This window comes from Felis catus, chromosome F1 (genome assembly GCF_018350175.1).
Source record: "Felis catus isolate Fca126 chromosome F1, F.catus_Fca126_mat1.0, whole genome shotgun sequence".
Classification (NCBI taxonomy): Eukaryota; Metazoa; Chordata; class Mammalia; order Carnivora; family Felidae; genus Felis; species Felis catus.
The window spans coordinates 15,937,370-15,954,514 of record NC_058384.1 but is presented as its reverse complement, the minus strand read 5'-3'; the positions used below and the strand labels follow the sequence as shown (position 1 = coordinate 15,954,514).

General features: G+C 36.5%; 1 protein-coding gene across 3 annotated transcripts in view; it reads left to right on the top strand.

The window, feature by feature from the left end:
• Positions 1–16,414, top strand: part of RC3H1 (ring finger and CCCH-type domains 1) — an 87,991-nt gene extending 71,577 nt beyond the window's left edge. For 2 of the 3 annotated variants that reach the window (XM_023247903.2, XM_023247904.2), the window contains exons 15-20: positions 2,424–2,637; positions 3,229–3,319; positions 3,814–3,946; positions 6,315–6,488; positions 7,392–7,507; positions 8,834–16,414. In XM_023247903.2, coding sequence (XP_023103671.1) covers positions 2,424–2,637; positions 3,229–3,319; positions 3,814–3,946; positions 6,315–6,488; positions 7,392–7,507; positions 8,834–8,984 — 879 coding nt within the window. In that variant the 3' untranslated portion in view covers positions 8,985–16,414. The remainder of the gene's footprint in view (positions 1–2,423; positions 2,638–3,228; positions 3,320–3,813; positions 3,947–6,314; positions 6,489–7,391; positions 7,508–8,833) is intronic. The other variant, XM_023247906.2, reaches the window with a different exon arrangement.
• Positions 16,415–17,145: the final 731 nt, after the last annotated feature.

Here is a 17,145-nt window from a genome sequence, read left to right as displayed (position 1 = left end):
CATCTGGATAGACAAAGGAGAGCATTTTAGTATATTTCTGTGCAGCCAACAATGAACCCAACAACTGTTCAGAAACAAAATTAAATTATCTTGCATAATTAATCAGGATCTTGGATTTCTTGTCTAAATAAATTATAACTCTCTTAAAACTCTGAAGTTTAGGGGCGCCTGGGTGGCGCAGTCGGTTAAGCGTCCGACTTCAGCCAGGTCACGATCTTGCGGTCTGGGAGTTCGAGCCCCGCGTCAGGCTCTGGGCTGATGGCTCAGAGCCTGGAGCCTGTTTCTGATTCTGTGTCTCCCTCTCTCTCTGCCTCTCCCCCATTCATGCTCTCTCTCTGTCCCAAAAATAAATAAACGTTGAAAAAAAAAATTAAAAAAAAAAAAACTCTGAAGTTTAAACAACAAAGTTGAATCTAGTGAACAATAGTATTTGAGTCAGAATTGCAGCTAATAAGCTTCGAGTGGACTGTGGTATATTGAAATGTGTTATACTTCTATTTTAATTTTTAATAAAAAATAATGTAACAACAGTATGTCTAATGTCCAAGCTTAACATACATAACTATCTGAATTGCTTCTTTATTTTTTAAAGAAATAAAACTTTATAGAAATAGTGAGATCTTCCTGAATATACCTCCCTAATCTCCTTTTACTTCCTTCCTTCTCCCCTGGAGGTAACCTTTATCCTGATTTGAAAGTTTCTCATTTCATGGATACTTTGATACTATTCCTAAACAGTTTTGTATGTTTACAGACCTTATATTAATATATATGTCAGCTTGCGTTTTCATTCAATTTTTGTTTTTGAGATGTATCCAAATTTATAGGTCAAGTTCATTCATTTTAACTTTTTATCAAATACCATTGTCTGGTAACTGGTATCATACAGTAAATATATATGCAAATCATTATTTGTTCCTTTTCCTGTTGATGGACATTTAGGCTAATTTTGATCTTTTACCGTACTGTTAAGTGTTACAATGAACATTTTTGTGTATTTCCTTGTGTACATACATTAGTTATGCTTAGAAGTGGTATTGCTATGTTGAAAGGTATGTCTGGGCTAATACTCTTAAGCCATGTGCCCCTAATTAACCTAACAGAAGTTGCCTAGGATATTATACAGGTTTTCATAAGACAAATACTTGTCCAACTGGTTAAGAGACCAATTCTTAGTAATAGAAAAGTAAGACTTGGATGTTAATATCATAAATGAATGAAATGATATACATAGCATAAATATGATTAGATACCAGCCAAAAAAGAGAGGAAGAAAGGCATTGGGTGGGGGTGGGACAGAAATTTTGAATCTTTTTATTTTTCTGTGGTGGGATTAAGGAAACATTATTTAGAAAACATCCTCTCTAGGGGCACCTGGGTGGCTCAGTCGCTTGAGCATCCGACTTTGGCTCAGGTCATGATCCCATGGCTGGTGGGTTCAAGCCCCGCGTCAGGCTCTGTGATGACAGCCTGGAACCTGCTTCAGATTCTGTCTATCTCTGCTCCTCCCCTGCTCGCTCTCTCTCTCTCTCTCTCTCTCTCTCTCTCAAAAATAAATAAGCATTAAAAAGATAAAAAAGAAAACATCCTCTCTAAGAACAAGAGTGAGATGAGGTGGAGATAGACGGGAACCCTTGCTTTGTACCTGGCTTTCAGAAATAGTTATTATATTAAAGTAATAAAATTAGCAAAATAAAACTCATTTCCTTCAATCACTGAAGAATAAAAATGTTTGTCAGCCTAACCTAGATGTGATTGAAAATCTCCTAAATGGTAAAAGACAGTGTTTTTCAAGTGTGTATAAATTACCTTGGAGTCTAATTAGAGCCGATTAAAGTGCAGGTCCTAAATCGCTAATACTGGGGTGGGATCTGAGACTCTGCATTTCTAATGAGTTCCCATGTGTTGCTGCTGCTGCTGCTGTTGGTCCTCGAACTGTAGTTTGAGTAGCAAAGATGTAGCAGTTGAATTTCCGTTATGGTTTATCTTGGTAATTCCTTCTTTCTAACTGGAATCCCTTTGAAACATCTGTTGTTGACACTTAAATTTTTAAGTGGTGGTTTTCTAACTATTGAGTTTTGAAATTGGGTCGTCATGGGCCTTTTTTTTTTTTTAAAGAAATGAGTTTGAATAACTATAAATGTGAGAGTACATTACATATAGTAAGAGGCAAATATTTGTCATAAAATTCTATCTATATATTAGAATGTGTATATGTACTGAGTCATGATGTAAAATATATTTCTTATTGTGGGGAGTGAGCAAAGGTTTAAAAAGCAGTGTTTACTATGACAAGCAAAGTACTTTAGTCCTACCAGTAAGAAAGTTATACTTTTTTTTTTTTTTAACCTTATCACATATCTGGAAGAAGTAATGTTAGAGATCTAAGTGTGGGGTGGATTTCTCATATTACTTTTTATCAGAACGTGGAGAGTAAAGGAATGAGAGACCAGCGACTGGATCTTCAAAGAAGAGCAGCAGAAACCAGTGATGATGACCTTATCCCTTTCGGAGACCGACCAACCGTTTCTCGGTTTGGTGCCATCTCTCGAACCTCCAAAACAATATATCAGGGTGCTGGTCCAATGCAGGCTATGGCACCTCAGGGAGCTCCCACAAAACCGATGAACATCTCAGGTAAGAATCATAGTTAAACTAAACTAAACTAAACTAAACTAAACTAAACTAAATAAATAAATAAATAAATAAATAAATAAATAAATAAATAAATAAACATTGAAAAAAAATTAAAAAAAAAAGAATCATAGTTAAACTGATTTAGGGGCTTCATATTCATGACTTTCAGCACCATCCCGACTCCCTACTTTCAGCACTGATCCCTACGATCAGTGCTGTCCGTAATCTTCCAAGACATTAGTCTTTTAAACTTTTCCATGGAATTATCCCTGCAGAAAGTAATTATAACTAGAGAATTCTAAGGGTACAGATGAGCAGGTCTGGTATGTGAAGATTGCCATTGTTGTTGTTGTTTATTAGCTTCATTGCTATTATTAAAATAATACCTTTTCATTTTTAAACATTGAAAACAGTTACAAGCACTGATATCGTTCAGTGGGGGAAAAAAACATCAGTACCCTCTCGTCACATTGGTAGACATCTTTCCAGAGAGCCGTGTACACAAAATGCCTATGCCTTCTAGATTATGGCTACCTTAAAAGAATCAAACCTCTGAATTGCATCATACCGCACTACATTATTCTCTTGTAGATTATAGTCCATATGGAACCCACAGTGGCTGGGGAGGTTCTCCATATTCACCTCATCAAAACATACCTTCTCAGGGACACTTCAGTGAGAGGTATGAGTCATTCTTTTTGCTTCTACAAACGTTTAAAATTATTCAGCTTTTCTTACTTGTTTTACTTGTCAGTAATTTTTATTTATTTACTTACTTACTCATTTATTTATTTTTAAATGCTCATTTTTGAGAGAGAGCATGACCAGGGGAGGAGCAGAGAGAGAGGATCCAAAGCATGCTCTGTGCTGACAGCACAGAGCCTGATGCGGGGCTCAAACTCACGAGCTGCAAGATGATGACCTGAACCAAAATCGGACATTCAACCGACTGAGCCACCCAGGCGCCCTGTCAATAATTTTTATATTTTTCATAGTGAAGTAACAGATTTTTATGTCAGAACAGTAGTAGACCAAACCTAGGGGGCTTGTTTGTTTGTTTTCTCTTTTAATTTTTTTTTCAATTGAAATATAGTTGACACAAAATGTTACGTTAGTTCAATAATATATTTTTAATAAAATTTAAAATTTATTCCACCCTTTCTTTTCCCATACAAGGGACAGAATGTCCATGTCAGAAGTAGCCAGTCATGGAAAACCCCTTCCATCTGCTGAGCGGGAACAGCTACGACTAGAATTGCAGCAACTAAACCATCAAATTAGTCAGCAGACCCAGCTACGTGGCTTAGAGGTACCAGACCACAAATATTTTTTCATTCCAGTTTTTGAAGGGTTCTCAAAGAGGTTTTAAAAGAAAGAACTTTTGAGGTACTCTGAACATAAAAACTTAAGGTCTCTTTCTTAAAGAGTTAGTATAGGTGTCCAATTCTTCAAAGAATTTAAATACTTAAGACTTCAGTGTGGGATGGTGGGAAATTTAGAATTTCTATTCCATGAGAATAGAAAACAGGCCATCTAAAACTTCCCAACAGGAACTTATGTTCCCTGATGGCACATTTAAGGTATGCAGTTTTTATCAACAAATGCCTTTAGCTTTACATTTGTTTTTATTATTTTTTAATTTATTAAAAAAATTTTTTTAGATGTTCATTTAACTTTTGAGAGAGACACAGAGCGTGAGCAGGGGAGGGGAGAGCGAGAAGGAGACACAGATCAGAAGCAGGCTCCAGACTCCAAGCTGTCAGCACAGAGCCTGATTCACGGCTCGAACTCACGAACCACGAGATCATGACCTGAACCGACGTCGGACACTCAACCGACTGAGCCACCCAGGCGCCCCTAATTTATTTTTTTAAATGCTTATTTTGAGAGAGAGAGAGAGAGAGAGACAGAGAGGGCACATGGGCACATGCATGTTCAACCAGGGAGGGGCAGGTAGAGAGAAAGGGAGAAAGAGAATCCCAAGCAGGCTCTGAGCTGTCAGCACAGACAGACCCCAATGCGGAGCTTGATCCTATGAACTGTGAGATCATGATCTGAGCTGAAATCAAGAGTCAGATGCTTAACCATCTGAGCTACCCAGGTGCCCCAACATTTGTTTTTAATTTCTCATATTTCTTAATTTAAAAAAAAATTCTGATTTCCTTTAATCCTCAGCATTTATGTACAAATATTTAAAAAGTAGAAGCTTAGTGGGGCACCTGGTTGGTCAGACAGTTACGTGTCCAGCTCTTGGTTTCAACTTAGGTCATGATCTCATGGTTCGTGGGTTCCAGCCCCATGTTGGGTTCTGTACTGACAGTGGGAAGCCTGTTTGGGATTCTCGGTCTCTACCCATCCCCCACTTGCACTCTCATTCTCTTTCTCTCTCTCAAAATAAATAAACTTAAAAAAAAAAAAGTAGAAGCTTAGAACTTGGACTTAAGCATAGCCTCTGTATAACAATTGTATCTTTCATTAATAGAGTTTTTTCAGTTTTAAGTTGACATATATCCTACTTGACCCTTATAGTATCTCTTGATAGGTCGGTTAGGGCAAGTGGTACAGTCCCCCTCTTCTGGTTGAAAGATACGAGTTTCACAGAGGTTGAAATATGAACCCAAGTCTTCATATCCAGTATTCTTTCTACCATGCTGCTTGACACTTAGAGAAAAAAATTGCTGAAAACAAAGAATTTTAAAAATCCTTTTAAGTGCCATATAAAGAAGACTAGGTTTTGTTAATATTACCCTTTGCATGAGAGCATAATCTTTGAATTTAGTAAACTGAAGACTATATTCTGAAGACTGTATTCTGATAAATACATTTTCCCCATCTGGAGAGAAAAATAACTGTTAGAATATTAGTCTTTTGTTTCTACCAAGATCTTTAATAAGTAAGGCATCTCCTTAGAAATTAAAAAAAAAATTTTAGGGGGAAATAAATTTTTAACTAATTCTATCTTAGACTCTCTTATTACCAAGACCAACAGGAGATTTTTTTCTTTTTTTTTTTTTTTGGAACACATGTCTGGCTTGTGCTCTTATATAAGCAATAAGGTTTAGAATTTTTTTTAACTGTGTAATACTCATTTTCTGTCTTCATTTGCCATTGTTTTCTTTACATTGGTCCAGAACTTCTTGCTAATTCCTATTGTAAAAAAAGAGAATGCTGTGTTTATGTTTATCATCTTTAGTTGATTAACTTTTTTAAAGATTCAGACCATTAACTCTGTAAAGTGTTATTCCTTATCCTGATAATTTATGGCTTTTTGTCTTAATTGAAATTTGTAGACCAGTTTTCTGTTCCAAAAGAGTATCGGCAGCATTTGGAAGCTTGCCACATGTTTAACTCATTATGGTTAAAAATCCTTGCCATTACTGAGGTTTTACAGAAATAAATTGTAGGATTTACTTCAGAAAATTCCATTTAAAAAACGGGGAAAGATGTACATTTATACTTGACTTCTCTTTCAAATATTCTTTACTAAGTTTAAGTCCCCTATTTTTTCATTTTAAATTCAGATGGTACTCAAAGAGATAGTGCCTTACCATTGCATCATTTTTATTGCAAATATCTTAGTGAAAGGTATTTGAGGCAATGTTCTGGATTGGGCCTGGTCATTCTGTGCATGGTGTGAAATGTGTTGAGTTGTGTATGTGCTTGGCTTTATGCACTAGGCTGTTAGTAACAGGCTGGTGTTGCAGAGGGAGGTGAACACTCTGGCAGGCCAGTCCCAGCCACCACCACCACCACCTCCAAAATGGCCTGGAATGATTTCAAGTGAGCAGTTGAGCTTGGAACTGCACCAGGTGGAAAGGGAGATCGGGAAGAGAACCCGGGAACTGAGTATGGTGAGTGTTACGGTGGGAAAGGGTGGGGCCTGCTGGAGGGGCAGGGGTGTGACCAGAGAGCTTCTGTGTAGTGCTGTCCCAGAACTCAAGCCTCTAGGCTCATCACCCCAGGGCACTCCAGTGAAGGATTAATACTCTGAATAAGTCTTATGAAGATGGGATGCCTCCTGGTTTTATTCATTCCTCTCATTCCCTTTTGGTTTGAGTATATTCTTTGTCTTAGGATTCTGCATTATGAAAAAACTTTCAGGGAAAAAGGTAGTTAATTGGAGGTTATTAAATTACTGTTAAACATACTGACTAGGGAAGCTGAGGGGTTGGTGTTTATGATTTTGCAATACCATTATGTTATAAAAATATGTATTCGCAAAAAAACATTCAGTTTTTATAGCCCTTTAGTTATTGCAGACCTGTTTTTTTGTTATGAATGAAATACAGTCTACACATTCCTTCTTGAGGAGTTCTATCCATGGATGTGTTTGAGGTTTGCTTCCTAGCGCACCAATACTGATTTTAGTAAATTGTCGAACCGTCCCCCCAGGTTGCATGGGTAATTATTGACTTTTGTTGCATAGTTTTCACATTCCTTCTAAGCAGATGAATAGGTGTTTTATTTTTCTGCTTTCAATAAGTATATTATAGGTAGTTATTATATTTTGGCTTATCTTTTCTAAGGCATCAGGTTTTCTCATTTCAGGCACTTTCCCCCTTGTTTTCTAGCTTTTTTAGTGAGTAGATGTACTCTGTTGTTAGGTATGTCTCTCAGACTGCCTGTTCCTTTGGTCATTTTATAAAGACTGAATATGATTTATGGATCATCAGTTTATATTATCTATATTTGATCTTCTTTCATTGGCATTATAAAATATAAGGTAATTAAATTTACTTCCTTCTTTTTCCAAGGAGAACCAGTGTTCTCTGGACATGAAAGGCAAATTGAATACAAGTAAGCAAGCAGAAAATGGACAACCAGAACCACAAAGTAAGGTTCCAGCTGAGGACCTTACATTGACATTCAGGTAAAGAAAGGGACATTTTCCGTAGTCTTATATTATTCAGTCCTGACAGAAGTGCTCTCATAAATATGATTTTAAAATGTCATTATTCTGTATACATTGAGAAAAGAATATTTTTGTAGAAGTTTAGTTATAAAACTTATTCTTACTTATTTTTATGAGTTTTAAAACTTATTTTAGAACAGATCAAAAATTGAATTTTCTGTTAATACCTAACAAATGAATTTTTCTGTTCCCATTTCCTTCTTTCTCCTGTATTGTAATTTACTTAAAACCAACGTTCACATTTTGGTGTATACCTTTCCGGTCCTTTTAAAGCATGTGGATATTTAGCTTCTTTCAAATCCACCTTCCACCCTGTCCCTCCCTCCCTTTTTAATGTTTATTTATTTTGAGAGAGAGAGAGACAGAGAGAGAGAGAGAGAGAGAGAGAGAGAGAGAGAATCTCAAGCAGGCTCCATGCTGTCAGCACAGAGCCCAACGCGGGGCTTGAAACCATGAACTGTGAGATCATGACCTGAACCAAAACCAAGAGTGAGAAGGCTGAACCGACTGAGACCCCCAGGCGCCTCTCCTTCGGGTATTTTGGGGGCATTTGCTGCATAGTCCTGAGTTGTCTTCCTGGTGAGAATATAATAATCATTTCTAATCCCTGTTGCTTTCAAACTTTGGTTTTAGCTATTTAAGTCCATGCATTGCCCTGGGTTCAAAATAATTTCTTATACTAGTAAGCCTGCTGAAGCAGGAGTCAGTACTTTTTCTTAAAGTCCAGATAGTAAATATTTAAAATTTTGAGTCTTATAATATATGTGGAAACTCTCAGCTCTGCCATTGTAGTGTGAAAGCAGCCACAGACCATATGTGAACAAATGGGCGGGTTGGGTTTCAGTAAAACTGTACTTAGAGGAACAGGCAGGTGGTTAGCCTTAGTTTGTCAGCCCCTGTACTAAAGCATGATACGAAGCTGTAAAAGTTTAAAAGCTAGTTGCATATTTTTCCATACTATTAAAAGAAAGGCCCTATTGGGGCACCTGGGTGGTTCAGTCTTAGTTAAGCTTCTGACTTCAGCTCGGGTCATGATCTCGCAGTTCGTGTGTTTGAGCCCCGCGTCAGGCTCTGTGCTGACAGCTCAGAGCCTGGAGCCTGCTTCGGATTCTGTGTCTCCCTCTCTCTCTGCCCCTCCCCTGCTCGCGCTCTGTCCCCCTCTCTCTCAAAAATAAATAAACATTAAAAAAATTTTAAAAAAAGGAAAGGCCCTGTTGATTTTATTCTACTAATCATTTTTGTCTCTCTCAAAATTCTAACTTTTTTTTTTTTTTATGTTAACAGTGATGTACCAAATGGATCAGCTTTGACACAAGAGAATATCAGCCTCCTGTCAAACAAGACCAGCTCTCTGAACCTATCAGAGGACCCTGAGGGAGGAGGTGACAACAATGACTCCCAGAGATCGGGAGTTACTCCCAGTTCTGCTCCCTAAATGATGAAGAATCCTGCTTTTATCTTCTGCTCCTGATCAATTTGTGGGGTAGGGTAGGGAGAACAGATAACTTCTAAACATTTTCTCTGAGAGTGGTCAGAGAAATCCAGGAAAAGTACCGGAGGCAATGTGCACAAACACCACTACTAAAAACAAACCCTGCACATAGTTCACATTAATGCATTTTTTAATTAAAAAAAAAAAAAGAAAAAGAAAAAGAAAATTAGCAGTATCTGCAAGCAATTCAGATTAAATTTGTTTTTGTTCTGTGAATGAACTTTATTTTAATAACTTTGGACGCCTTGGATCCAGGGCTTAAAAAAAAAAGAAGATATTATATATACACTCTGTTTGATTAATTGTATGATCTTAATGAAGTAGGTTTTTCTTGTATTTTGGTATTATTACATACCCAGTGTATAATTCCTGACCCCCAATCCTTTCCAGCTTTGACAACCCCATAAATTAAAACACACAGAAAGCACCGGCCTGTCTGAGAATTCTGTGGTGCTTGAGAAACAAAGAGACAGTAGTAGACTACTTATTAGAAAATGTGCAGCAAACCAACTTTTCCAAGAGCCATTACTTGAAAGTCATAATTTTCTTTCCCTTTCTGGTTACTAGCTTGATGTGTGTTTTTTCATATGGCACTAAAACTTTCTGTTGTTCAGGAGGGTTTTGTTTCTATTTCAACTTTCCAGAGAGGTAATTACCAATTAATTTTTGAAGTCCTTTTCCACATAATGGATCCTTGCATTCTCTTAATCAGAAAGCCAGGCCAGTGTTTTAGAATGATTAGATTTAAATGGAGATTGTTTTAAGAATGAACTGTAATTTATTAGTCCTGGGAGATACATGATTGGTATATTACCTGTATGGAGCTGCTGGTTAGAAATTCGGACCTGTGCTTTTTCAAATTTTAAACTTCTGCTAAAATCCTAGAGTGTTAAAAACAATAATAATAGGAAAATCAAGCATGTTTTAAAACCACAACACTTGAACTGAAAATGAACAGTCACATTATTTCAGTGGATGTTTTTGTTTTGTTTTACTGTCAAAACTGTAAAATAAAATAAAAGTCCCTGGCTTTCAAATAGATATGGCAAGGACAGACTGCCAGGATCTTAAGGATGGTTTATGAATTGACTAGCTGTTGCTATTCAGTATCCTTAGCACCAGTAGGTAATAAGTACCTAAAAGTCAGTTTTCAGAGACTTGACTTTACAATAGTGATGAGATTCTTTATGAAATTATTTAGTTCTGCTGCACATATTCTGATGCCATGTGTCTATACTGAACTAAAACCCTATAAAACATGTTTTGTGGGGATTATTTGATACAGTCACCCTCCCCATCCCTCTGTTTGCCTGATTTTTAAAAAGTTCCCTTCTGGATTATACTACTAAAACAGAAAGCACTGGTTATGTAATAAGTTACTGCATTGCTTTGGTTGGGTAAAAGCAAGAGTTTGTATTTTTCTTGTTTCTTATTTTCTTAACCCTTAACTCCTGCTGAGGTCATAACGACCTCAGTGTAAGCTCTGTGTCCATCATACTGTTAACTGAAACAAATGGGGGAGGGGGGGAGGGAAATACAGTCCTGCCATTGCCTACCAGTAGGAGAGTCCAAACAGAACACTCTTTTGAGTAGCAATTATTTAATTTGCCCAGTCAAGGCACCGTGTTTATATACTATTTCACATTGAATTTGATTATGCCCTACAGACCTGGCTGGTCAAGGATTTGATATACACATATTGGCTTGGGATTCGAGCTTTCTTTTTTATTTAAATAAAAATTTATATATATTATATATATATATACATATATACATAGCTATATCTGTATATATATTGGGTATGTTTTAAGGATTTTTTCGCATGAGCGCAGCTGTTGCGATAAAATGACTGATTGGGAGGTAGAAGCACTGAATGAAGATGAGGCATTTCTGCATTTGATATCCATAGTTTCCTTTAAAAAAATACACTTGCTTTTTTTGCTTTTTTGTTTGTTTTCTCTTTTGCTTAAAACCCTCTTACACATAAGTGCTTATTTTTTGGGAGAAGGAGAGAAACTGTGTGTCTGACAGAGTCCCAAGATTTTTCATTTCTTTGTATAACCATAAAAGGCAACATTCTTGGCCTCCAACCTTCTGTAGGCAGATTTGGGCAGGTTGTATTTCTCCTTTGGACATGTTAGATAATTCCTAAGTTTTAGAAGCAGTTGGTTTATTTGGAACTCAGTGAGTCTGGCACTGGAAGGGAATTTATGAGTATTGATTTTGTTGAGGTTCAGAATAAAAGTAAAAGTCCATTTTGGGTATCCATTGAAACATTTCATAACCCAACTTCTGTTCTTGTTTTTATATCCTTCAGATATACTACTTGCTTTCACCATTTTGATTTTGTAAGCTAGGCAGGAATAGGCATTAACTTATATAGTATTCCTGCTCTGAATAAAACCTGAAAAGCCACTGTTTTCAGTTGACTCAAAATCATCTCTTTCACTTTTTAAGGTAATTTCATTGGGGGGGGGGGCTTTGGGGGCCAGGGCAGATCCCTTAAATTGTAGCCTTAATTCTAGCTGCACCTCAGGAAGGGCCCCGCACACTCTGGAGGAAATCTGGTTGGGTAGAAAGGCAGAAGAATGATCCCCTGCCCCATTGTGCCTATGACTTACCTGTTTTAAATTGGTCATTCTGCCTTATCTCATGGAAATTCTTAAAACTTTCCTGGTGTTCACAAACAGTTTTAGGAATTAAATAAAACCTCCAAAGTTTAGATTTTTTTTTCTTTTCCTTTTCTCTGTGAAACACTTTGTGATAATGATGAGCCTGTAAGGGTATGTGGCCTATTTGGGCAAAACTGCTGGACTCTTTAACTGCTTTTTTGTCAAAACCTGCGAAAGGCACTGGTTTTGTTTTGTTTTGTTTTTTTTGGCTTATTTTAAAATGTCTGCCTTTAGAGAGAGTAAAGAGATTAAATGAGTCAGATAGGAAATACAGTTTTTATGCTTTCTACTTATTAAAATATTAATTTCTTCTGGAAATGACTTTTATTTGCTTTTCACTGAATTCAGAAGCAAGACTCTGACATCTCAGACGAACATGAGCAATTCTGAAAAGGTTAAGGTAGGAGTATAATAAGCATTGTGTTCACTCTTGTTTAGATTACAAAACTAGGATCTTAATTTTTTTAAAACCAGGATATTATTATAGCTAGGAATATAAAAGTACTTTGACTTATTTTTTTTCAAGGTATCTCTGGAAAAGCGTAGAACTAAGAATAAGGTATCTACATGCAGTTTCCTAACTTATATGTAGTTATTTTGCCTTACTTATAGATATTGTCACAAGATAAGTCCAATAGCCGCCCTGTCTTGGGTAATTTACAGAAGCTGAAGTGACCAAAGATCCATTCTTTGTTACTTTTGTAATCAAAAGAACAGTTAATTATAGCATAGGTTTCTAGTAATAGTATTCACATAAGACACTATTTCTAATGCCAGCTACAAATATTCACCTACTCAGAATGTATACAAAATTATTTGGTATGGCATTAATGTGGCTGATTCCCTTCTCTCATCTTATTTCCCTTCCCTTCTCCTGGTCTTTCCCTTGTATTTATTCTTTTGCCTAAAAGACATAGAATTGATATGATTCTTATTTGCTACCATGAATATGTAACTCCATCAGACTTTCCATAGGTCTTTAGGGTTGGAGCTCAAGGGTTTTTTTTTCCCTGGCCCTTTTCTATCTTGCAAATTCCCCCTTGACTTACCCACTGCCCTCCCCAATCTGCAACAGTGACAGTTTGCTGCCTCAAAACAGAGCATTCAAATGAATTCGCTTAGCCAATAACTTCTGTGAAGTTGCCTTTTCTAATGGTGTTATTACTCAGTGATGCACAAATGTGGTATTTGCCCTACTGGTAGGCAAACAAAGGTCTGGTTAAGAATGGTAACCTGCTGTTTTCTTTAAAGGAGAGCCAAAGACTTGTGCTTTACTCTGTTTTGGTTTGGGGGGATATAGCCATTTTGATTGTGAAACCTTTTAGTATTTGTGAGTTGATTGTACTGTTAAGTAGATTTATCTAAGTTAACTGTTAAAGGTAGCTGGCCTTATAAAATGTAAAAGTAATGAAAATTCATCAGTTTCTCTAAACCAGTGAATGTCATCTTTTACAATATTGTGTGTAAGCAGTCCCCCTGTTTTTTGAGATTATCTTGTCATTGTAGCATCTTGTGTGTTTTGGCTTTTCACTTGTGTCTGAAGGACAATCTGTATCACTATGGTCACGCTGTGGGACTGGGTAAAAAAATTCATGAGCATGTGACTGGTGAGAAATAAACTATAGTCACTGCATGTGAGATTATATTCAGATTTAGAGAAACACAGATTCTTTTCACTAAAAAGTATTTGATTGCTATTAAATCCAAGTGGTGATAGATAGGGATCTTACCATCTTTTTTCCACTTTCTTTCTGCTCATTTTAAAGAATTGAGTAAAGGTTTCATATGTAAAATCTACCTGTAAAAAAGTACCTGTAATGACCTATATTTTATTAAAAAGAAAGACCTGGTTACGTTTTAAGAGAAATTAATAATCTGCCTGGAAATTAACTGCAGCCTTTACTTAGACTTATACTCTGAAAGAGCCTGATTGTGTTTATTTTTTAGTTGTTGATACATGGTTATAGTGTTGCAAGATGATCTGTTCCCGGAAAAATCAGCCTGTCCTTAAAAATTTTAGCAACTAAACTAAAGCAAATTTCCCTTCCGACATTAGGGAGTGGATACATAAGCAGTTTGCTGGTGTTAATCGCTTTACTTGTATTGCTGTTCCTTCTTCATACCGTTCTACCTTGGACAACTATGACTTTTCTGTTTATTTGTTGTTTCAGCTCAGCTTTATGAAATTTTCCTGCTGAAATTACTTGTGGGGAGTTATAGGTGAATTGCAGTTAATGTATTTTTTAATTCTTAATTCAACTTTTCTGAGCCATTTGAAAAAGAAAGCTGTTTTTGGCAAGGTACTATTATAGTAAATGCCAACTTAAGATTTGGGTTTTAAAATTTTATTGCTTTGACTGCTAAAGATGTTTTCATATATAAAAGATTCTAATTTGATAAGTAATACTAGTTATAATGTTAATAAAGAATAGGACACTGCCACCACCAGGAAGAAGTTACACCTTTTAATAATAAATGTGTTCCCAATAGGTGGATTTTCAATACTGCACTGAACAAAATAGGTAAAGAGTCCTTTGAAATCCTATTGTGGTAAAAGGACTTAACCTCACCACTGGAATTCTTGTTTTCAGAGCCTCCCAATTTTCAGCCAAACACTGAATTTCCTTTAAATTTGTTTCCTGAACAAAACATCCCTAGAGTAATAACCTTTATTTTCACAAGAAAATAAGACCCAATAACCCAAGAGACAGAAGTTAAACCTCAATATAATACTGTGCCCAAAAATGTGTATGTAGAAAAGTAAAATCCTGTGGAGTTAGTCTATCTACTAGATAAGGTGACTTATTTTCTCGTATTGAGGTCTCTCTGTTTCTGGTTGTTCCTGTTTTGTTTTGTTGTCTTTAACGCTTAGGCAGACAGAGCTCACAAGTCTTTGGCATCCTCTTTAGCTTGTACGCTCAGAGTCATCTTATAACTGGAAACTGTCAGGCAGGCCCTGCTCCCACCCCAGCCACTGCATAAAAGGGCCAAGGAAAGGATGGGACGAACTATTGGATAATTGGTTGCCTGCTTGTTGCTGGTCTTTGGTTTGGGGGGTTTTTTGCCTGTTTTTTTTTAAATCACCATTTATTAGTGTAATCTCTCTTCAGTGATTGGCTGCCATTCTTACAATAATATCGAAACAACTCTGTAAAATATTCCTCTAATTTAAGGTATTTTAAGCTTTTGTTTGTCATTTTTACATCCTCTGTTCACCTAAGGCACTGTCCTGAGAGCTATATTTTCCAGGTGTGTGGTTGCCTGCATTTTCTTTATCACCCCCTCCAGACCTCCCACACACACTCCCACCCCCTCATCCTTTCTCCTCTTCTCACCTTCTGGAAATGAAAGGAACTTGGGTGGCGGGGGATTTTTTTTTTTTTTTTTTTTTCATTTTATTCACTGATCCAGGGGCTTCGTTGCTTACTTTATGATGATGTGACTTTTTGGAACAAGAGCAATGGAAAAAGTGAATTAAGGTGATGAACAAAATCTTTTACCCACTTAAGCATTTTCCAGTTGTGAGATTCCTCTTTTTGTGTGCTCTTTCCCTTGTAACCCCTGCTATCCTTTTCCCCTAACTATGGTCAATTTGGTCTTTAGGCTCATACCAGTCTCCCCGAGACATTCTGCAGTCATTATCACCTTTTTGGGTGGATTTTATTTTGTTTTATTTTGTTTTTGTTTGTTTGTTTGTTTTTTTAATAACTTTGTAACATTGATGCATATTTGCTTGGGATAGAGCTTGTGTAATTTACCAATCGTATTGATTGTATGTGATTGTGCCCTGCAGAGGTATATTTAACAAGACAAGAATAATCTAGATTAATAAAGGAGCCCATGAGATTTGAGTCAGGTTATAAATGACTATGAAATCACTTAGTTTTGGATAGTGAGACTTTATATCTCCTGTTCGTATAAATCAGTGCTAGACAAAATACCATTTTTTAAAAGTTCTCTTGCATTCCTGTTTTTTTCCTTGCCTCAGCTCCCTGTTTTTTCTTGCCCGCCTCCACCTACCTGTTCAGAAATAAAAATATTGAGTCTTAAAGTGACAGCTGATTTTTAAATTGGTAATGTTTGTGAAATTTAACTTTTTCCAAATGTTTTCAACTTTTTTTTAAGTGAAGATAAATGGGTTGGAATTTCACAAGCTATGAATAATCCTTTAGCGTCTAGCAAACTGTGAAATCTTATTTGAAGGCTTTATCTCTTAAAAGTTCTTTTGGAATAGGAAAAAGAACCTTGTTTGAAATGGACCATTTTCTTCTCTTTTTAATGTGTTTATATTTCCAGTTTTTAAAGAGCCTTCAAAACAAGTGAGGTGGAAATCCAGAGTAGTAGGAAGATGTTCAGGGCAGCAGAAATCTGGGTCTGAACAAGTACATGTTCATTTGTTGGGTTTTTAAGAGGATTAGGGTCATCTTTTTCAATTTTGTATTATTTGTGTGCATGTTGTTTATATCAAAGATGCCACATTTTGTTAAAACGCTGTTTCCTTTCTTTATAACCTTGGAAACTGACTCAGCCTCATGTTGCTCCTGAGTAGTATTAAAAGCTCCCATGAGATGCAGATAAAAGGGTTATTTTAACAAGTAGAAGGAGGTGATTCACCTTTTGGTTTGTAAATATATGAAAATGTCTACAAGGTCTTTATCTGCTTTCTGTCAGCATTTATATTAAATGATAAATTAATGAGGAGAAACGTGTAGTCTTTTTTGTAAATGAGTCTGTGCCATTTTCTTCTAACCTTGGGATTATCACACCTTTTAAATAGTTTTTTAACGTGAAGAATAATTATGTAACACGCACAAGTAAACGCATACGTGCAGTAGCCAATTTTGTAGAGATACCACAGAAATTAGTCCAACCTTAATGATTATTTTTGAGAGAGAGCACAAGCAGGGGAGGGACGGGGGAAACAGAGGATTCAAAGCAGGCTCTGCAGTGACCACAGTGAGCTTGATGTGGGGCTCGAACTCACAAACTGTGAGATCATGACCTGAGCCAAAGTCAGGCACCCCAGTAAATGTCTTTTTTTTTCTTTTAATATTAATTTTTTTGTAAACGTCCATACTTTAAGAGAAGAATACTACTCATGACCAGTGAAGGTTATTTACTCCTCCTACTAACAATTAGCAATTAGGCGTCCTTTGTTTGGTACCATACTTGACCTCAAAGGAAGGAACCGTAGTAAAAAAAAAAGTTCAGGGGTATGAAGGATGGTAACTACTGCAGCCATCCTTGAATGTTACAAAATCTAGAGAGAGAATTCCAGGACCAGCCCTGCCATCTTACCATTTACCTAGGCCTACCCTCCCCACAAGCACTTTTCTGACCCCTTACACTGAGACTCACGTAGATTAACAGGAGTTTGTTTTTTGTGTGTATTAGCACGTCATTTACAGTATCCAGCTAATCTGTAATGATCA